Raw genomic sequence first — 21840 nt, 5'->3', positions numbered from 1 at the left:
CTCCTGCCGTGCCACCTTTCGTTTATTTGACTTAGAAAAATGTCACTTGATTTTAAGACCAAACAAGACATGAAGTTTGTTAAACTCTGTTGGGCTAGTCAGCATATCCTCTCGCCTTCGGGGAGGGTGCGAATCCAGTCCCCTAGTTGTCAGTGTCTGTGGTTGAAGAGGCTGATGGAACGGTGTCAAAGTGCACACACGACTTTGGGTCCAAACCCATAGTCCCCGTTTGCTAACGCGAGTGAGTTCCTTCACTGCTCTGCGCTTCAGTTTCCTTGCCTGAAAAATGAGGGCACTGCTGGTTCTGTGTCACAAGGCAGCTGTGAGGGATAAAGAATCACTATCTGTGCCATGCTTAGAGAAGTACCTGGCATGTGGTAACATGCTGTGGACATGCCGGTACTGTTACTCTGACCGCCACCACCATCATCGTCAAGTAACGATGCCCCCTTGTTCTAAAACCGTAGACAGAGGAGCAGACCCCGGCGGGGCCGGGGGACATTTGACCCTCAGCTTCTTTGCTAGAAAAGCCCCAAACCATTAGAATGAAATGGTGACAGAATTCAGTGACCCGGTTATTTGTTCATCTGTGTGTAAGGTATCCGATGACACTGATTTTACTGAGACTTCGATTACAAAGTGATGGTTTTCACATACTCCATATTTACATGGAATTCTAATCCAAAACTGTTCCTTTCTTTAATTTGAATTAATTTCTATGCAATCTTTATCAGATCTTTGTGGACCAAAAAGAAAGGACACTTGTAAGTGATCACTTGGGGTGATTGCAGTGGGGTCAAATTTGGCACTTTATGCATGGCCAGATGTTATTTACTGTGACTTGTCCATATCTACACACATAAGCATTTCCTCCTTTTCCAAATTCATCTTAATTTCCTTTGAGATTTTTGGTTTGCTTCCCTGTCACCTTTACTTCTTTGAACAATATTTGTCTGGACTGTTGAAAAAGGTTGCCAAATAAGAACATCAAAAGGACTTGAGAAGATGCAACACGGAACATATCTCTGGAACATTCTAGATGCCCTTACCGTGTCTTCCCCTGCCTGGTGATTAAGCTCTGAAGTTTTTGAGAGCTTATTCTGGGCTGAAGAGAAGGCACACTCGCCCATGGCATGTATGTGTGAGAGAGCGCACGCGTGCGTGTGTGTGTGTGTGTGTGTGTGTGTGTGTGTGCGTGCGAACATGTGCCTGCTAGCCGGCCGGAACACCAAGGGGCTCGTACACCCCTCTGCCCAGTAACCTGCTGAGACCAGACCTGGGAGGAGGGTTTGGTGGCATATGATAAGAGTGGTTGATATCAAGAGGGAAACGAGTAGCTAATTTTTAATCAGTGCTGATTAATCAGGGTTTTAAAATGAGTGATTTCCGCTAGAAATTGTGCTGCTTTGTTGTTTTGCCCAGCAAGATATTTCCATAGCATAAAATAGCAATAGGAACATCTCTTTGCTTGCAGAGCACGGCGTCTGCATTCACTGAAGCCAGGAGAGACAGATTTTATGTTGAGGAGCAGGAAAGAATCAATTCACCAGGAAACAAAGCTCTTCTTAAAAAGCTCCCGGACTTTTCCTTGTTTTTCTCTTCTGGGTTGACAAAGCAAACCCAGGTGAGGAGGCTTTCACCAAGAAGTCAGTGAGGCCCCTCCTCCCTCTCGGAGGAGCAGTAGGGCTGAGGAACCCAGTTGTAGAGGCTGCTGAGGAAGAATCTTCCAGGAGATGGACACATGGGACAAAGGGTTGGGAACCCTAGCCCCTGAGTCTCGTCTCAGAAAAGCCCTTGTCTCTGTTTGGAATTTGTTGCAGGGCCCCTCAGGGCAGCATTCTCCATAGTGAGGGGAACACCTTCTTGGAAAACTTGTCAGCATCTGTCAGGAGAGATGGGCTTGCAGCCCTTCTGGGATACAAATCCAGAGAGTGAAGTTGGACAAAATCCTCCCTGATGGATGGACGAGGAAGCACTGTCAGGAGGATCGGTTAAAAGGAGCTGGGAAACCTGACCATGGGGACTTCTGTATTCAAGAGGCTAATGCAGAGGTGGGGCATCCCAGGAGCACACATTTAGGGAGAAGTCCGGGATCTGCACGTCAGGTCACCCCACCTCCACAGGCGGGGAGGGCCGAGGTAGGGAACCCATACCTGGGAGCTGCCCTGGCCGGCGAGGCAGGCTCACTGCGTGGGAAGAGGTATTCTGAGTGTTGGTTAGGCCAGAGTGGAGGGTGGTAAGGAGCCGAAGAGCCCAAGAATTAGGGAAAAGCAAGCAAGCTGTTGAGTGTATTGTCTGCTCCCCAAGGGAAAACCCAGCATCGGTGTTGATCTTGCACGCTCTAGACTGCGCTTTTGACTTGGAGGTGACTGTGCCATCCTCAGGTTGTAAATGGAAGAGAGGTCATGACTTAAGTAAGAGATAGGCCACTTCCCTGGCCTTTCCCTCCAGTACTCTGAGGGGAAGCCACTGGAATTCTCTGGTGAATTCTCTTGCTCCAGGGAGGGAGATTGAAAAGCAGGGCCTTTTCCGAAGTACTGGTTCCTGCAGGAAGTAAGGAGCACTTCCATTTTCCTGAGGCCCCTCTTTGTGCTTCCTCATGTCACCTGTCTTTGTTCAGCATGTGCCCGAGGTCGGGTTAGCTGCCTTGGCTGTGGGCTTTTCTCCAAACAGCCACACTTTGTTCCCAGGTCTGCATTTTGATCTTGGTTCTACCTCGAAAATGTCTAATTTATACTCCTGGCCACTTGGGCTTGGGAAAAGTAAAGGGTAGTTGGGTTTGGGGGAATAATAGAGTGTTTTGGTGACATTCTCATACGTCCATGCAGAGCTGCAACACCATGGAGGCTGGTATCTTCTGCCACCAGCCCCCCGGGATGTCATTCCCTGACCCAGGGTCCCTGACAGGAATAAAGGCTCCTATCAAAGCCTTAGCAATCTTTTTCAAGGACATCCTCCACTTCCTGGAAAGAAAATTTGATACTGTTGTTACAGCTCTTCAGTGACCACATCTACTCTAGGTGATTTATTCTAATGCCAAATAACACTTGAGACCAAATATCCCTCTCCCTAGCCAGGACTTTGGGCCAGACTTCATGGGCTCAGACTGTGCCTGTTGCCTGGGTCAGGGGTGTGTACCATCCGCCCAGGAGTCCTCTAGGACGTGGGCACAATTTTGTGAGTGTAAGGGATCTTCTGAAGAGGGTTGACAAGATTGCCAAAACGTTCCAGGACCCCCAGTGTTAAGCCCCTATTGCATTGGTTTAAGGTGATTTTCAGAATGGGCCAGTTGGTGAATAGTGTGTAGGCCAATGGGAATGATCCAAAGGTAAGTACTGATAATTCTAGAAAAGCAAGGGAGGAGCTGTTTAGGAATAAAGTCCAAAGTAGGTACGCAGGTGGTGGCCTTGGCCTCAGGCAAACAGCCTGCTGTAACAGGGGTCGAGGGGGAGCAGTGTGCAGGGTGCAGAAGTGAGCAGGGGCTGGTTGTGTGCCCAGACAGGAGAGGAGGAGGAACTCGGGATTTTCAGCTGCTCTCTGGACCCTGGAGGCCTGAGTGTTACGGTGTCCTGTCTCAGTGAGGCATCAGCCCCTCTCTAGAGGAGGTGGGAATGACCAGCATCCTCTCCTTAACTTTGGAGTTGCTGTTAAATCCAGGAAGGAAAGGACGGGCTCTGGCCCTCAGAGTAGAGTCTGTGGCAAGGCTGCCAGTCAGATGCCTGTTGCCCGTGAATAAGGGAACCCGGCACTTGGATGATCGGGGCACCCGCATGGCAGCAACTCAGCACCCCGACCCAGCTGCCTTGTGTGTTAGGAGGCCTTCCCCCTGAAGGAAGCCGTGTGCTCATTCCGGTCCAGGTGCGAGCTCTGTCTCCTGGCCAGCCAGCAGGACTGGCGTGCTCAGCGGGCCTAGTCTGGTCCTCACAGGGGCTGGCCTTGGCCCCATCTGGCAGCCAAGAATCATGGATCATTTGGGAAGAAAAGCCAGAAGGCGCTAAATGTGGCGTTCGTGAAGACTTGTCCCATTTAGACATGTGCACAGGTTGTCAGAATTGGTGCAGGCAGAATCCCTTTGTTTACCTGTTGGAGGCCAGAGAAGGGGGTCTGGGAGGATGGCAGCCAACAAGGTAACATGTGACAGAGGACGGGAGGAGAGAGGGGAGCAGTGGGTGAGAAGTCATGGCAGTTGGGTGGGAAAATCTTACATTATTCAAGATGAAACTTTTAAAAGCTCAAACCATCAGTCAGTATCATAGCTTCCCCGTAAATGCACTTAGAGTGATCAACGGTAACCAGAATAAGCATCCCTACTCCAGTTATCAGGATGGCCAACATGTCCACATTTTCTGTCTGTCACCAAAGGCTGGGCTCTGCAGTGGCTTCCTTGGGGCCTGTATTGATCATGAGTTCATGGAACCTGACACTTCAAAGTACCTTCTGTTCTGGTTTTCTTCATCTGCACTAAGTGTACCCAGTTGTAAGCATGCTTGACCGCTTTTTATGTAATTCAGACCTGAAATTTTTTATTTCCAAAACATGTTCTGATTTCTTGAAAAGACATCATTGATTTGCAGACAGAATGTCAGGAGGCAGTAGGCCTAAAATGTGTGAGCCCACAAGAGGGAATATGTAAAATGTATGCCGTAGATAGGGAGATAGATAGATGGATTGATAAGTCACAGTCCTAGGGACATTGTGCCGTCATGATCGCTGTAGGATATGGAGATCCGAAGGATGATAGGATGCTAGGTCAGTGGAAGAAAGACCCTGCAGTATGTTGAGCAGCAGGCTCAAGGTTCCAGGGTAGATAGTGGGGTCAGTAGAGGAGGGGATGTAAGAGTCAGCACAGAGGGTTTTCAGTGGGGTAAACCTGAAAAGACCCAAAATTCAGTGATGAGGACGTGAGAGAGAGAGGCAGAAGTGGACGTCAGGAGGATCTGAAAAGGTGCCTTCGAGGGGCTGGCATTTGGTCCGACCTTGAGGGAGGAAGTGGGTTTGGGTAGACAGAGTTAGGGCTGGGATTGTAGAGCCATCAGGATCAGGGGAAGAACCTGTTGGTGGTTCTGAGGGCTGGCAAGGAGTCCTCCTGCCTGGAGGGTGGAGAGGGAAAGGAGGAGAGCTAGGGACCAAGGTGGATTCTCTTAAAGTCAATGGGACGCTTAGCACATCATAACCCTTGATGGTCCGTTTCCTTTGTGAGACCTCCAGTGGGCTCCCTACACGGTCTCCTGCCCCCCCAGCCCAGAGTGAGTTCCCCTGGCACAGCTCTGTGCCCTGGACTGTGTGCATCGCTGTGCCTCTGTCCTCATGTGCCCAAGAGCTCTGGGAGGACAGAGCACACCTTCTGTAACTCTTGCGTGCATGAGGAACAGAAACGGTTGCTGCTTTAAGGGCACAGAATGGAGAACGTGTGAAATGCCTGGTCACAGTGCTCTTTTACTGGGAAAGAGAAGGATGTGGTGTGGCTGGGGACCCCATGGAAGGAGCAGGGGGAGGGCCTGCTGACTCCCCTTTGTAAGGGCTGAAATCCCAGAAAGTGTGAAGTCGTGATCCCAGGCACAAGGGCAGGATTTCCGGGTGCTGCCCCTCTGCCCCTGCCCTGCAGATGCTCTGCTTGGCCTGGTGCTGCTCAGGGCCATGGGTCTGTGCCGTGAGTGTGTGCACGTGTTTGAGTGTGTGTGTGTGCCCTCTCTCACACATGCAGGTGCCCCCTATCCTGTGTCCCTTTCTACCAGTGGATGGTATTGTTGCCTCCCTCTGGCTCTCCCACCCCACCTGGTTGCCATGGGTGCTGCGGGGCCTCGGATATATCCCCGTATGATCCGTGTGGCGTTTCGTTCCTACGTGCTCATAAACGTCTGCCCCCTGCCTGCTCTGTCCAGGGGTATTTTAGTGACGCCTGGAACACGTTTGACTCCCTCATCGTAATCGGCAGCATTATAGACGTGGCCCTCAGCGAAGCCGACGTGAGTATGCGCCCGCCGTGGCCGCCCGCCTCGTGTTCTCTCTCTGTGCACATTCCGCTCCCTGTCCCGCACTGGCATCACCTGGACAAGTCACAGGTCCCAACTTCACTTGATCTAAAACCAGGCATTTCTAATGAGAGCCGTGGACAAGAGGCTTGTGAGGGTAGAGCTTTATCCCAGGCCTTTCCAGACACAGATCACCTTTTGGAGGGCTGACTCCTGCAGCATTTCCCAAGTCACTGGTAGGCAGGGCGAGATGGGCGTCTCTAATTGTTTTTATTCGCTGTGTCAGCAGCAACACCCAAAGTGATGTACCTGTAACGTGTGTTTGTTTTAGGGTGATTTTTCAAGTAGCCGGGTGGCATAATGCTAGAATGTTCCCCTTTTATAACACTGTCCTTTTCTTCTTTTTTCCTGTTGTGCTTCCTCTCTGTGGCTTCTGAATGCTTGCCCTAACAGCACTATTTCACTGATGCATGGAACACTTTTGATGCCTTAATTGTTGTTGGTAGCGTCGTTGATATTGCTATAACTGAAGTGAATGTAAGTAGCAAATTTTGTGTCCTGTAACGTGATTGTTTTTGTTAAGTCTAACACTCGGGTGCCTGGAAACGCTATCCATGGGCCTTCCTACACTTTAGAAATTCGGACGTATGCTTGTTTTAAAAGACGAACATTTTGTAGTCGCCCCCTTCCCTCACCCCACCCCTCTCCCCCAAAAGAGAGTGGAGAAGTAAATGTAGATTTGACATTTTGGAACTAAAACATTATTATTTTTTTTTAAAGTTCTTGTTAAGTTCTTAAGGGCTTGGAGTTAATGTATGTGAGTATGTGAACATGATCACTCACTAGCTGTGTGACCTTGGCTGGTCACCTGACTGCTTTGAGCCTCAGTTTTTCTAGCTGCAAAACAGAGTTCATAACGTGTGCCCTTGTACCCACAGCAGTTCTGTGAAGGCACAGGAGGGAAACTTCACAGCCACACCATGAACCCGTGGCAGCTGCTGCTGTGTCCTCACCTGTACCTTGTGTACCTGCTGAGTCTGGCTGGTGGCACTGGGGAATACCCACTGTCCTAGCTCCCCAAACGATGATGTAGGTCGAAGGCTGCCCTGGACCAAGGGAAGGGGGGCCTCGTGTGTATTGGGAGAGGGTGTCCATTCTCCATTGTTGCACTAGATCAAACCCTTTAGTAAGGAAACAAGTGCAGTAGCAGTGTGGTAGGTGGAGTGACCCCCACCCTTCAGGACGCATCCTAAGAACCCTCCTTCACGGGGAGCACTGCCTCCTGTCAGCTCCTCTTGCATCTAGCCCGTGCCTAAACCAGAAAGATGTGAAGCAGAAACGGCCCTGCTCGCCTGGTCTGTCCCCAGTTCGTCAGCGAGTCTGAGTGGGTGTCCGATGTGCGTACCCCTGTTGTGTAGAGCCCGTTGTGGGGATGAGTGGAGCATGGGGTAGGACTGCTGTGTGGTGTTGGCTTTCTGCTCCGTGTGGCCAGCCCAGCCCTCCTCCCCAACCCCTGGCCGGGAAGAGGCCTCCTTGCTCTGCCTGGCTGACATTTGCAGGGTTGTACAGCCCATCCTGGTGTCCAGACAGCCTATATCAAACAGGGACGGTGCAGTCCCTTTTAATGCCACTGCTTCGGGGCCAAGCTAATCCTGGAGCACAGAACAGTGGGACAGCTGCTGGCCTGGCACTCCTCAGGCCTGACAGTCAGTCCTGGTCCTGGTTCAAAACTGACTCGTTGGACCCGGGGCCTCAGTTCCCCCCATGGATCGACTGGGGTGAGTGCTATGTGCCCTTCCAACTTCATAGGTATGTTGGGGTGAAATTTTGTGAAAATATCTGCTATAAAACCTAACATATTAGGGAGATACAAAGCTATTATTCCAAGTGTAGATTTTCCGTGGACAGATAGGTAAAATGGACTATAAGACAGGTCCACGAGGGTGTGATTTAAGCCTCATGACACCCAAATCCACGCCACGACAAGGCAGCAAAGTGGTATTTTATGAGACTTAGGAAGATACACCCTCCCTAACCTCCATAAGCCCAGACTTATGTAAATTCCACTTTATATGAAATATTCCATAACTCAGCTATAAAGTTGTCATTCATAACGTGTAAGTTATGCTCGGTTATAAAACAATCTAATGCTAATGGCAGAACAGCAGGACCCTAACTGGGCTGCCAGGGGCTCTCTCCTGAATTTATGACCAGACATATGCCTGCTTAACCGTCTCCCGATGTAAACCGCTTACAGCCTTCATCAAAAGTATGCTTACGTGGAAGTTCTGGAACAGACCCTTACGTAAGTCAGAGATGGCCTATAATGGGGATGAAAATTGAATAAGCTACAGTGTCAGCAGGTCTCCTGGAGTGCTCTGTGCTCAAAGTGATGTGCAGGCAGTGGGCATAACTACTTAGTTTCTGGGTACCAGGATGTGGCCAAGGTTTGTTGGCCGAGCCAACAAGCCAGCTCTCCAGTGCCTCAACCACCTGCTGGCTGGCAGGGTGTGGCGCTGGTGGCCTCGGTCGACAGCACGTGCCCAGCTTCCTGGCTGCCCTTCCGTATGCTGGGGGCAGGTGTGCACCACGCCCATCCCCTCTAGCCCAGCCTTGCTCATCGGTGTCTCACACGTGTCCTCCCTCGTGTTGTATCGGACAGTCAGGAAAGCTGCAGGGGTACAAGAACCCACACTGGATTTCCTAGTTAGCACTTGACTTTGGGGTGTCTGCACAAAGCAACCTTTCACTGGGCCCATTTCTGGCACTCAGTTGGACTTTCAAAATCACACTGGTGAACAGTCTCCTACTGTTTTCTAGTCGGTGACTTTCCCTGCGGTCAGATCTAGCCTGAGACAAAACCTCCCTCAGCTGGTGACCAAGCCGGTTGTCCACTCTGATAGAAGTAGAACCCCTAGGGGAGATCGGCAGCTCTGTGCTGGGCTGCATTGCACAGCGATTGCTCAAGGCCGCCTTCTCATTCAGTCTCTCCCTGCACATGTCCTGGGCACATAGAATTCGCGGGTCATGGACACAAAGATAAAAGAGACCAGATGTCCTCAACCCCTGATGGTATAGCTGGGTGGAGCTGGGAATTCCTACATCGCCCTCTCCTGCGCATGCCTAGTTCCCTGGTAGAGCAACTCACATCATACCCCTTGCTGGCCTCATCCCCCAAGACCCTGGGCCAGACCAGCTTGAACGCTCTTGGTCCACGTTGGCTATTTTTAGCTGCAATAAGTCATCATTTTTTGCGATATTTAACCTGCTGTGCTCTCTCCCCCAATCTCTGTCGATCTTCCTTTTCTGTTACCTAATTGATTTTCATGTTGGTTTTATTTTTAGAAAATTGTAGCGGCAAGTATATATAAACATATATACGGTGATGTCGTTAAAGCAAAAGCACTCTAAAGACTGTATACTTGTTTTTGGCTTCCCCCACCTGTGGTTTTCACTGAGTTTCACGGGGTGTGCTATGTATGGCTCAGGGTCATCTAAATTGTTTCCCTTCCCCTGTGTCCAGTCTCCAGCTGGGGTCTGGGCCAGGGCCATCTTGGTCAGTCACGCTTGGCTCTGTGACTGCCAATGTAGTCCTCGAGAATGATTGATCTGGCCCGCAAATGAGAAACCTAGCTTGTGCTTACACTGTTTCCAAAAACATTTTGGATGGCCCTTTCTGTTGTCCTGCTTGATGCTTACCCAGCCCTCTCCTGCTGCCCCTGCCCCACATACCCTACCCTGCTATGACCATGGTCTGATGGCTCTCAAAGACTTGTCTTTATCACATCTGGTCGTAACATCACCAAGCTGCTAAAATGTCAGATGGCGACTGGTAGGCTCGCTTTTGCTCCCCCTCCGATGCCTGTTGGTGCCTTGAATGAGGAAATGACAGAGCACCCCATTCTCCTTAACCCGGGCAGTGGCTGTTGCCAGCACGGAGTCTTTTCCCACTGTTGTTATTGCTGGAGAGGCAAAATATTTGTGCAGAAACCATGACTGCCTTGTTCTCACTTACTGAAGAGCATGTGAAAAGTCAGTAGGGAGCGTACTCCCAGGGACCCAACAGTTGTCCCTGACCTGTCAGGTACCCAGTTTGGACCAGGTGACCAACAGCTGTGCTCAGCTTCTGGTTGTTCAGCCCTCCATTCCAGAAGCCAGCCCTTTTCCAGGGGCCAGGTCACTGATTTCTCACAGACTCAGCATTCCCATATACAGAAGCTGCCTCTCCCAGCAGTGTTAGGTGCCCAGTCAGAAGTAGCCAGAGGGAAGTTCCCCACGCCATCCCCTGCAAAGAGTGGGATGCCTTGAGTTAACCGGTTCTGGGCTGCCGGTTTGCTTCCTGTCTGAATTGGAAAACCACGTCATCTCAGCCTTACCAGGAAAAGATGGGAATTAATACAGCAAGTGCAGACTGATCTTTGGTTGCACTTGGGAAACTCAGGGCTTGTTTGGTTCCTATAGTTGCTGGGGGCTGGCCCTGGCCCTGCATCTCAAGAGCCTTTCACTGGCCTTCCTGTGTGAAGAGGCCGGAGGGAATGTCAGGAGAGCTCCCAGGGATCTACAGAGATTTCTGGGCCCCTGCATATGGTTTGGCCACCTGCGGCTGAGGGCAGTCTCTCCGTGGGGCTCCCAGGTGAAGACACTGGCACCTCATGGTTAGAAGGAGCTGCCCAGGCCCACTAGCCCAAGGCCAGGGGTGGCACCGCAGTCCCCTCTGTGAGGACCGGCCATGCAGCCCCGGCGATTGATTTTGGAAAACTCCCCAGGGAGTGAGCTCTTTTCCAGTTTCAGCCTCTGAGAGCATCCTGTCATTGATTCTGGAATCGCACAGAGAGTCAGCTCACCCACGTTCCCACCGCACACTTCACAGCCTGCTGTTTCCGAGCCCCCCACCCCCACCCCCGGGGGAAAGATGGGGATGCATTCTAACCTGTTTACATTGTTAGAGTACTGAACCCTCATCAACTCCAGTAGAACCCACTGCTCAGCTGTAACGGCCTAAGTGGGCTTTTCTAGGGGCCCCACTCAGTATGGCCAATCCACACCTTAAAGGAATTTGCTGGTGTGAGTGACCATCTGAAGAGTGCCCAGCTTTACCCCGGCCTAGGGCTGCCGTTCCCCTCTAGCAGGGCCTTAGAATCACCTGGCAGCTTTTCTTTCTTTATTTTTTTATTGTATTTATTTATTTTTGAGACAGAGAGAGACAGAGCATGAACAGGGGAGGGGCAGAGAGAGAGGGAGACACAGAATCCAAAGCAGATGCCAGGCCCTGAGCTGTCAGCACAAAGCCTGACGTGGGGCTCGAACTCACGGAGTGTGAGATCATGACCTGAGCTGAAGTCGGATGCCCAACCGACTGAGCCACCCAGGCACTCACCTGGGAGCTTTTAAAACTCCTAAAGCCCCGGCACACCCCAGCCCAATTAGAGAAGAATCTTTGGAGAGGAACCCAGGCAGTAGATTCTGTCAAAGACCCCCAGGCAGTTGGAATGTGCAGCCCAGGGTGAGAGCTGGCCCGCCCTTTGCATCTGGCTGACATTTGTAGTTTGGGCAAAGCCATCTTTAGGGTCCTTCCAATCCGTAAGATATTTTGGCAACTTGCACCGTCCCCCGGTGCGGCCAGCAGCATCCTCCCCTGCACCTGTGCCCCCTGGCCGGCGTGGCGCTGAGCGCAGGAGAAGGTGTCGCAGGCTGCGCTGGGGGTGCACGTGGATTGCTGTGCTGTTTGTTGTCTCTGTCCTTGCTGCATGTTGTGCTGACCTGTCCCTCCACAAATGCTGTCTTGTCCTCCTCTTTGTTTTCCTTTTTTTAAAAGGATATCCAGGGTTTCAAGTTCCTAGTCTAAGATTTGCCATACTTCAAAGATAACAGTTGGAAAAGAGATGTCCCCCTCAAAAGTCAGTTTGGCTGCTGACTTCCCACATTGTGAGGGGGAGGGGGCGGTGAGAGGTCCATCCGACTTGGAACGGGATGTGGAGGACAGGCAGAAGGGGCTGTGGCCAGGTCATAGCCAGAGAGTGTCTTCCCCGACCAACAGACCTCTTATTCTTGCAGGTCGGACATCTCCAAAGTATAACTGTAGAGTGCTCTGTCTTGTGCACCCTCTGGCCCCCTTGAGCACAGGCAGGCAGGGGTGTGCACGCTCACACACACCCTTATTCTCATGCCCTTGCACTCTGGCTGCATGGGCGCGACCCAAGCCTCGTGCTGACAGCCCTGAGGGAGATGGGGTTGGGAGACAGAGGTTTGGAAAACTAATTCCTTCATTTGTTAAAGTCAGAAGTTAAAAACCATCATCTGTCCCTTTAAGGGGATGTTCTTTGTCTTGAGGTGAGAGAAGAGAAGAGAAAAATAGAAACAGTGACAGGGACTTGGACTGTGCCATTGGAGAGGTTTGCATTCTGAGCATCCCGGGTGAACCAGGAACCCCCTTTCCACCCTTTCAGAACCTGTCAGTCCTGGGCTTATTGTCACACTGCTGAATTTCAGTAGTGATGTGACATGCCCAACTCTTGTTTTCTGTGATTTTTGTATTTGGTCTCAGGAGGCAGCTGTTAATAAGAGTGAGATTCCAGAACGGAGCCCTTACTTTCCCTGTATCCCCAGGGAGGAGAACCCCTCCCTCGGATTTGTGTGCACATCTATGTGTGTGCATATGTACCTTAGCTGTGCAGACACACCATGCAGAAGGCTCCCTAGAAACCCTGGGGAACACTCAGCAGCCCGGGCCCCCAACCAGAAGAGGCTCATTCCTTTGCCAGTTACCAGGTAGACCAGCTGCTTCCGTGGAGCTGGCCCTCCTAAAGGGAACAGAGAGGCTGTTCCTATCTCTTGCTCAGTCTTCTGTTTGATTTCACGGTGCCTCCCGACGTCCGGAAGAGCTTGCTTACGACCTCTTTCTACTCTCCTAAACACTTATTGAACATCTAATGAGTAAGTGCCTCATGCAGGGCACCAAGTGGAGTGAAGCAAGGTCCCGCCCTCAAGGGCCCCCCAACCTGAAGGAGAGGCAGGTGTCCACTGGGTGGCGAGCCCTGTGGTTCAGCCCCCTGGGGCCTGAGTGAGCGCCCAGCCAGACCTCGGATGAGGTGGAAGTATGGAAGCTCAGGGCGGGCTGGTCCCATGCTGCTGCTTCCCAGGAGTCACACGGTGCTGAGCGCCGTCCTCTCTGCCAGCAGTCTGGGCTGTAGGCTGGTCATTAAAGCCCCTCTCCCACCCACACTGACTTGGTTTGCTCACCTCCACCACAAGGGCCTGTAGGACACCTTGCCCAGGCACGTGGCCCAGGAGGTGTGTGGGCCAGTCTCCCTGCCCCGTTCAGTAGCCTCATTCTGTTCCTCGGGGCTAGGGGTGGCCTGAAGAGCAGTTCATTCCCTGGACCCACAACCCAGCCTCAGCCAAGAGAACTAGCCTGCCCGTGAGATGCAGGGTCCCATCGTGCATTTCTGTCTTTGGGAGCAACTGAGGTCCTGTAGTGTTCTCTTTCACTGGATGCCCTCCCACCTTGGAGCATTGTGTCCCAGGATGTGAATTAGAAAGTAGCGTGTCTGAGCCTGTGTCCGAGGCTGCCCACCCTCAAGTCCGGGTCCAGGCAGAGCCCCTGGCATCTTCTCAGGGAGGGAGCAGCTGCCTTGTCCTGGGACATTAACCACACATTGTTATAAAGGGGGGAGGGGCCCATCCTTCTGAACCACTGCTTCCTTTCCATTCATTAATACATTTTCAATCTTTGATTTCTTAAAGCCAACTGAAAGTGACAATGTCCCTGTCCCCACCGCTACACCCGGGGTAAGATCAGTGATGAGTCCCCCCCGGGGCTGGGCCTTTTCCTTGACCATGCTGAGTTTTCCACTAGTGTTTCTGTATTCTCCATGATTGTCCTTCCAGAACAGTGTCTGCAGTGGTTTGCATTCATCATCAGTGTCCAGTACTCTTGGCCAGCCCGGCGTTCTCCTCTTAACACACTAGACCACGTGGGCATGCATGTGCTGTGTGGACGCGGTTTTCCAAGCCCTGTGTTGTTAGCATGTAACTCTTCCTTTCATATCATGCTTTTTAAGGTGAAAAGGCCCTAGAAACACATCTTCAACTCTTACCTCTGTCACCTTTGTTTGCATCTGTTGCTGTTTTTCTGAAAGTGTTGCATGTTCTACTTTGCATTGGGTTTGACCTCTCCATGATAACCCTTCAGAACTCTGAAGAGAGCAATAGAATCTCCATCACCTTTTTCCGTCTTTTCCGAGTGATGCGGTTGGTGAAGCTTCTCAGCAGGGGGGAAGGCATCCGGACACTGCTGTGGACTTTTATAAAGTCCTTTCAGGTAAGAGCTCCACAAGGGGCTTATCTGTTGCTCCTGAAGACCACATGTCAACCAGTAAGCATCCTCTGTCATGGAGGACCCGGACTCCCTTCGGCATGGCCACTGGGATCCCCTGAGTCGATAGAGGGAGTGGAATGCGGAAGGCACCTGATCCAGCCGGACTCAGTGAATCAAACAGGATCACTTGCTAAGAGGAAACCAAAGGCAGTAAGGACCCACAGCTGAGGACAGGTGTAACCTTTCTAAGACTAGTAGAGATGGGGAGCCTCGAAGCCCCTCAGTCCTCCCTGGGATACCCAGTGGTGAATGGTGACATCTGAGAGAGAGCAGGTCCCAGCTGACCCCTGCAAACCTAACAGCCTCCTGCCAGGACAGCTTCTTGGGCTGCCATGGTCCTATCTGTTGGCTGGTCTACACACGAATCAGAGACCCCTTCACCCGGGCCGGCACACCATCACGGAGCAATGTGTTACCCAGTGCCTGGAAGGATCAGAGCGTTGAGGACATTTGGGCATAAGCCAAGCCTCCCTTGTCATCTGTGACTCTCCAGGCTGGTGCAGGCTGGTTCTAGTCTATTCCTCAACCAGGACCCGGCTTCTCCAGTACTGTCTAGTACTCCATCCCAGACGTTCTAGTCTTCTAGATGGAATTAGCTGAGGACAGGGTACAGATTCTCATCAAAAAGATTCACCTATGTAGGGCATTTGTAGCTATGTGCAAATCATGAATCTTTCTTTGTTTGACTATCTTTAATTTGAAAGTAATAAACATTCACATTGAGAAGTAACACCGGTTAACATCCCACATAGCATTTTTCTGCAGTGGGTGGGATTTTAACACATAAAGGGAAGGGATGGCATCTGGGGAAGGGGTAGATCTAAAAACTCAAAGAAGGAAAATTCCAAATCCTGGCAGGGGAAATGAGGTTGTAGGAAGAACCAGGCACGAAGCTCTGAGAGAGAGCAAGTGGGGCCTCACGGGAGCCTTGGTCCCCGTAAGAGACAAAATCCCAGATGTTTGTTATTAATATAAAGTACCAAAGTCTGAGAACGAACTGCTGTAAAAAATGGAATGGTTTTACGTAATCGTGTCATCCTCACTTTTCAAGAAGTTATTAAAGTTTTCCTTTTTAAAGATTTGGTTGCTGTAGATAAGTTCATTTCACAGGGTGGTAGTTCACAAAAACTGAGAAACGGTGCCAACGGAATTCTGAAAGACTCCGTCATCTAGGAAGAAAATGCGTGTAGGTGTGGTGAGGAAAGCCTGGAACTAACTCTGTGGGGCTCTGATCAGCAGTTGGCAGTCACAGATCCAGAGCTGGCACGGGTCAGGGAGCTTATAGCCGCTGGCTTTCTGGTGGCCTTTTTTGAGTAAAAGGGAAAGCGGATGCTTTAAGCATGTGCGCTTGGCATTGAGTTCAACAACCCGGCCTCTGCCTGGAGGCGTGCCACGTGCACAGACATCTCCTGTCACACAACATGATGTAGAAAAGCAGGTGAAGGCCATGGATTGAAGGACCCAACACATATATGTGTATTTAATGTTCAGTCCTAAGGAGAACCCAGGTTTGGCCACCACCCGGCTAGCTCCCTTTCTTCCCTGACCCAACCCCCAACTCTGGTTCCTTCAGGAGGTGTTCATTTTAGGAAAGCTATCTTGCTTTCTATAGCAGCATCTGGAAAGGGGTTCTTCTCCTCTGCCCCAGCAGTGTCATTCCTAAGACCTCCCCTTAAGGAAATACTTCAGCAGACACAGGAGATTTTGCATAAAGATGTTCCTCTGCAATGTGATCTACAGTAGCCCCTCGCTCCCACCCCAAACATGCCCACAAAAGAAAGTGGAAGCAATCCAAACATCCAGTGTTCTGGAATGGTTTGATCACTTATGGTAATTTCACAAAGGAATCTAATGACGGATGTAAACATTGTTGTGAGGGTGATGTGTCTGCATTGACACTGTTTCGGGTCAGGGCACACTGTTAATGATGGTGGAAAGCACTTCCGCCTGTAGCTTCATAACACTAGGCGTACAGATGGATGGTGCCCTCAGGACTGAAATCATTGTGCTGGGCTGTGCTTTAAAAAGTCCTTGTTCACTGTTGGCGTCCTTTCAACACAACCTGGAAAAGAGAAGCATGTGGCCCTGTGTTGGGTCTTCATTCTGCACCTGAGCAGTCACGGGGGTTGGAGGGGGACACCAGAAGCTGGTACTGAGCCAAAGGCTTCCTCTCTTCCAGGCACTGCCCTATGTCGCCCTCCTCATAGCCATGCTATTCTTCATCTATGCGGTTATTGGCATGCAGGTAAGCACCAGCCACTTTCCCCCAGCTTCCCCTTCTCTGGGTAGCCCCAGATCTGTGGCAAGATTGCCTTGGCCAGGCAGAATGGAAAGACACGGTTGTGATTTTCCAGCCAAACGCCTTGGCTACTGAAGACATATGGAGATGAGAAGGACGTGGCTCTGTAGGAGAGCACTCCACAGGAAAGCACCTGTGCCAGGGAGAGCCAGGCTCAGGAGCCAGCAGAGGTAGGGATATGCCAAGGAAGGCTGGGTTTAGTGGTACTCCTCACCCCCCAATCTGAGTCCTGGGAGACTCAACTGATTGAGAAAACCCACAGTTGGTTTAGCAACAGGAAATGCGGCACTTAAAAAAAAGCTGTAGTTGTTCTAGTTTCTGTACTGATGTAACTAAGAAGATATTAGTGATACAGAAGGCTGTTTATAGTCCGGAAAGTTTGGTTTTATCACAACCAAGTGAGACTTTTACTTGAGACCGGCGGCTCCCAGATGCTGGGGCTGGGGCTGAACTGGAATCATTAGTTGGCATCGGTAGCACCCCCTTTAAAAAAGAAGCATGAAACCAGGCCTTTCTGTGACCATGGCTGAGGTGCCACAGGATTGTTCCCTGCTTCTCCTGGAGTGGAGGAAAGGGATTGGGGCTTCATTCCCTGCTGAGCCCCAGTGGGGTAGGTGCAGCCTCCAGGAGGAGAGAGGGATGGAGCACAGCCTGCTGGACCCCCTGGGGGGTTTCTCTGCCACGTTCTCTGCTGGCTTGGATGCTGTCTTTCAGATAAGAGGGATGTGAGTGTCAAAGAGGTGGGGGACTCCAGAGCAGAGAGGTGGCTGTGCTTACTTATCTGAAGGCATAGGAATATTGGCAGTTCTCTAGGGATCTTATTGGGAGTTATGAACATAGAGTCGACACACTTGAGCACCTGCAGCTCAGCATGGGATGCTGTGTGCCCTGAAGGCTCTTCGATGACCTGATGTCCTCCCACAGAACGAGAGCGGTCTCAGGAAACTGCACACTGCATATTGCACGTTCCGTCACCGGTTCACTCGGGAGGCTTTGCCGGGCATCACACTCTTCTAAACTGGCCTGCTCCTCCAAGTTCCACAGCTGACTTCCCCTGGCCCTTCAAGTAGAGGCCGCCCTCCTTTCTGCAGCTCACCGGCCCCACGCTTGTCGGCAGCCCGATCTTTTGTCTGTGTACACTCATGTTCTTTTCATTTCCTGGAGCTCCGGGGCCGTGTTGCCTCTGCTCGTTCGCAGGCCATGCTTCCTCTGCCTGAACACTGAGTCCTCCTCGTCACCTGACCAGCCTCTACTTTTCCTTCAGTTCTGGGCCTAAATGTCACTGCTCCAGAGGCCTCAGATACATTATGTGCTTCCTTGTCCATCTGGATCATCCCAACTGTCCTCGGGGTGGGGGCTGTCTGTCTGATTTCCTGGTAGTTACTCCCTGATGTGAGGGTGTGCCTGACTTCAGCACCACGCCACCAGTGGTTAGCACCCTGCCTGGCATGTTTGTTGAGTGAATGAAGTGCCCAAGCACCATGAGAAAGCCCTAGTGGGTGTTGATCAAACTCGTGTTAGTTCTAAATTCACATGTGGAATCTGCTTTTTGGGTAGTTTTTTGCGGGGGAGGTGTAATTGTGGGTTTTTTTTGTTTGTTTGTTTGACAAAATCTTTATTTCCCTAAAAATTTTTCCACCTAGATGTTTGGGAAGGTTGCTATGAGAGATAACAACCAGATCAACAGGAACAACAATTTCCAGACCTTTCCCCAGGCGGTGCTGCTGCTCTTCAGGTGACTTCATCCCACGAGGCACATCTCTCTCTCAGCTCCAGGCTCCAGTGTGACACAGGACATGTGTTTTGCGGGACCTTTCCTGGTTGATCATGGTGGCTTTTTGTATTTGTTTTGAATTCTTGAACAGAGACGCTGGCATGTCAGTCACAGAGGAACTTTTCTGGATGGTGAAAATTGCTGTGGTCATTCAGACCATGGCTGGCTTAAGAGTTATCCCTTTGTAAGTTAGTAGGTCTTCTACTGCCACCAGGAAAATGGTAGGTTATATGCTGACACATGGGAGCATGTGTCTAAACACAACCATGAAATTTAGCAGGAACAGAGAGACCTTTACACAGCCAGTGGGGAACATGTACACTTTCAGATTTTATAGGATTGTTTTTAACCCCAGTGAACTTTGTGAACTAGGTGCTTTGAGGTGAGGAACTTTCTAGAAGTTATACACGTACTTTCTAATGATTCTAGTGATTGAATAGCAAGTCATTTGCCAGTTGGGTGGTTTCCAGTTCTTTGTTTCCAACAAAATTGAATGGGTATCTACTCAAGTCAGGTGTTAAGTCATTAAAACATAGTTAATAATTATTTAAAGATTGGAACATGAGCATTTAAAGAAGAGAAGACACAAAAACATCTGTTTATGCAAAAAGAATTGATGTGCATGTATCCAATGATTTTTTTACTTTTTAATGTTTATTTTTGAGAGAGAGACAGAGCACGAGCGGGAGAGGGGCAGACACAGAATCTGAAGCAGACTCCAGGCTCTGAGCTGTCAGCACAGAGCCTGACAGGGGGCTCAAACCCAGGAACCATGAGGTCATGACCTGAGCCAAAATCAGATGCTTAACCAACTGAGCCACCCAGGCACCCTTCAAATGATTGTTTTAAATCAAAGGGAGCTGTAGCAGGGCCTCTGTGGACTCAGAAACATTGCATTTGAAAATAAGTAGGAATTTTGGGGCGCCTGGGTGACTCAGTCGGTTAAGCGTCCGACTTCGGCTCAGGTCACGATCTCGCGGTCCGTGAGTTCGAGCCCCGCGTCGGGCTCTGTGCTGACAGCTCAGAGCCTGGAGCCTGTTTCAGATTCTGTGTCTCCCTCTCTCTCTGACCCTCCCCCGTTCATGCTCTGTCTCTCTCTGTCTCAAAAATAAATAAACGTTAAAAAAAAAAAATTAAAAAAAGAAAATAAGTAGGAATTTCAATTTAGGAATTTCACTAATCTGAAGTGCCCTCTCCCCCAAATTACTTAGATTTTGCTCTACTTAAAACTTTTGTTTTTAAAAAAATTCTTAAAAATTTCGTAATGGTCTAAGCTTCAAATCCCTTCTTCTTCTGCTAAAGCCCTTTCTCTTGTTAATCTAAACAAGGTGTGCCACAGGGGAAGCCTGGCAGGAGATCATGCTGGCCTGCCTCCCGGGGAAGCTCTGTGACCCCGAGTCGGATTACAGCCCCGGGGAGGAGTACACGTGTGGAAGCAACTTCGCCATTGTTTATTTCATCAGTTTTTACATGCTCTGCGCATTTCTGGTGGGTGATCACGAGAGCTCCCTTTCTCAGTTGACAGGTGCTTGTATAGCATTTGGGATTCAGATCATGAATATTGCCCCCATCGAATTGCTGTGGGGTATTTTTAAAAAAATTTTTTAATGTTATATTTATTTTGAAAGAGTGAGAGTACGAGTGGGGGAGGGACAGAGAGAGAGAGGGGGGCGGTGAGGGGAGACACAGAATCTGAAGCAGGCTGTAGGCTCTGAGCTGTCAGTTCAAAGCCCAACATAGGACTTGAACCCATGGGCCTCGGAGATTACGACCTGAGCCGAAGTCAGCCGTTTAACCAACAGAGCCACCCAGGCACCCCTGCTATGGGCATTGTATGTTGATGAGCACTCTAGGCTTCATTTGGCAGTTGGAGGTTTTGCAGGACCATCACCTTGGTTGTAAACAGGGGCTTGAGGCTCACTAACAGGCTTGGGACACTCACCAAGCTTCTTAGGGCTGCTGGTGTCTTTATAAAAAGTTTCAAAGCCACCGCAGGTAGCAGTGACCTAACGGTGCGAATTATTTGGCGGCAATGAACGTGCTTCAAAAAGGGAGGATAATACAGCCCCCTGCCTCCCCCTGGGACTATACCCAAGTCATTTTGGAAAGCTGGAAGCCTGCCTTTTTCTTAAACATTTTCCAGAAAGAAAGTTTTTACTGCCTCTCGTAGAAAAATGGGTTCCAAATGTTTCATGACCCTTATAATTAGGAGGCCCTTACTAAGGTCTAGCCCTAGCCATTCCACTATGACAGCTGCAGCTCTTTGCCTCTGATTTGCTTTTTCAGATCATCAACCTGTTCGTAGCTGTCATCATGGACAACTTTGATTATCTGACCCGGGACTGGTCTATTCTGGGGCCTCACCATTTGGATGAATTCAAAAGAATATGGTCAGAATATGACCCTGAGGCAAAGTAAGTTGAAAAGGGTTCCGTGTGACTTGTGTGGGCTGTTTCTGGAATGTTGGCCGTGATTTCTGTGGAAGGTGGGATGGGCTGAGAGCTCAGGCCAGCCAACGCTTCCCTGGACCTCCTGCTGTACTTTGTCTCCAGGGGAAGGATCAAGCACCTTGATGTGGTCACTCTGCTCCGCAGAATCCAGCCTCCCCTGGGGTTTGGGAAATTATGCCCACACAGAGTAGCCTGTAAGGTAAGTATCCTGTCTGCGTGTCTGATGGCCTCTCTGCAGGGACTCCCTGCTTCATTCAACAAACGTTAAGTAACATTCTGCCAGCCTTACATCAGGTGTGCTGGGGCTGCAGAGATAAATAATATGTGGTTCCTGTCCTGAGGAGCTATCACATTTGCAACTCTTAAGACACCCTGTCAGCAACAGGAAGACTAGAAAGGGAGTTAAGTGATTTGTCACCAGGTGGGTGGAGGGGAAGGTGACATTTGTGTCAGGTCCAGAAGGAGAGAAGTGGGAGTTTGTGGGAGCAGGAAGGGCATTGCAGAAAGGGAACACAGAGAGCTCAGATGCAGAGGCAGGAGAACGGTCACCATGTTGGCAAACAGAGAGTCACTGGTGTGCCTAGAACATAAGAGGAAATGGCAGAGGACTGCAGGCACAAGCCGAGCGCAGCTCCAAGGAGCCTTCCGTGCCACGCCGAGTCCCGTGAAAGAAGCACGGGTGGACTTTCACGGTGGAAAATGGCCTCTTGGCGACGGGAGAGTGAACCGAGGCAGGGGACCTCCCTGAGAGCTGCTGGAGTCTCCATGTGAAGTGACAGGAGCCAGAGCGAGGGCAGTGGAGGTGGGGTAGAGGAGGGTACGGCCAACCAAAGCTCTCCTTGGGAAGTAGAATGGAGAAGACTTGGTGCCCTGAACATTTACTCGCTTGAGTGACCGTGAACGTGGTGGCGTGCCCCTCTGCTGCCAGAGCACCTGTCCCCATGGGCCGTGCATCAGCAGTGGCCTCT

General features: G+C 50.5%; 1 protein-coding gene across 20 annotated transcripts in view; it reads left to right on the top strand.

Moving 5' to 3' along the window:
* The window catches only part of CACNA1D (calcium voltage-gated channel subunit alpha1 D), a 304187-nt gene that overhangs the window by 249588 nt on the left and 32759 nt on the right, over window positions 1-21840 (top strand). For 8 of the 20 annotated variants that reach the window (XM_058726535.1, XM_058726531.1, XM_058726536.1 and 5 more), the window contains 9 exons: window positions 5883-5966; window positions 6426-6509; window positions 13716-13760; window positions 14164-14292; window positions 16529-16594; window positions 18292-18383; window positions 19751-19910; window positions 20709-20836; window positions 20975-21071. In XM_058726535.1, coding sequence (XP_058582518.1) covers window positions 5883-5966; window positions 6426-6509; window positions 13716-13760; window positions 14164-14292; window positions 16529-16594; window positions 18292-18383; window positions 19751-19910; window positions 20709-20836; window positions 20975-21071 — 885 coding nt within the window. The remainder of the gene's footprint in view (window positions 1-5882; window positions 5967-6425; window positions 6510-13715; window positions 13761-14163; window positions 14293-16528; window positions 16595-18291; window positions 18384-19750; window positions 19911-20708; window positions 20837-20974; window positions 21072-21840) is intronic. The other 12 variants (XM_058726543.1, XM_058726547.1, XM_058726544.1 and 9 more) reach the window with 5 other exon arrangements.

Source organism: Neofelis nebulosa, chromosome 4 (genome assembly GCF_028018385.1).
Source record: "Neofelis nebulosa isolate mNeoNeb1 chromosome 4, mNeoNeb1.pri, whole genome shotgun sequence".
Lineage (NCBI taxonomy): Eukaryota > Metazoa > Chordata > Mammalia > Carnivora > Felidae > Neofelis > Neofelis nebulosa.
This window is presented reverse-complemented; position numbering and strand designations above follow the sequence as displayed.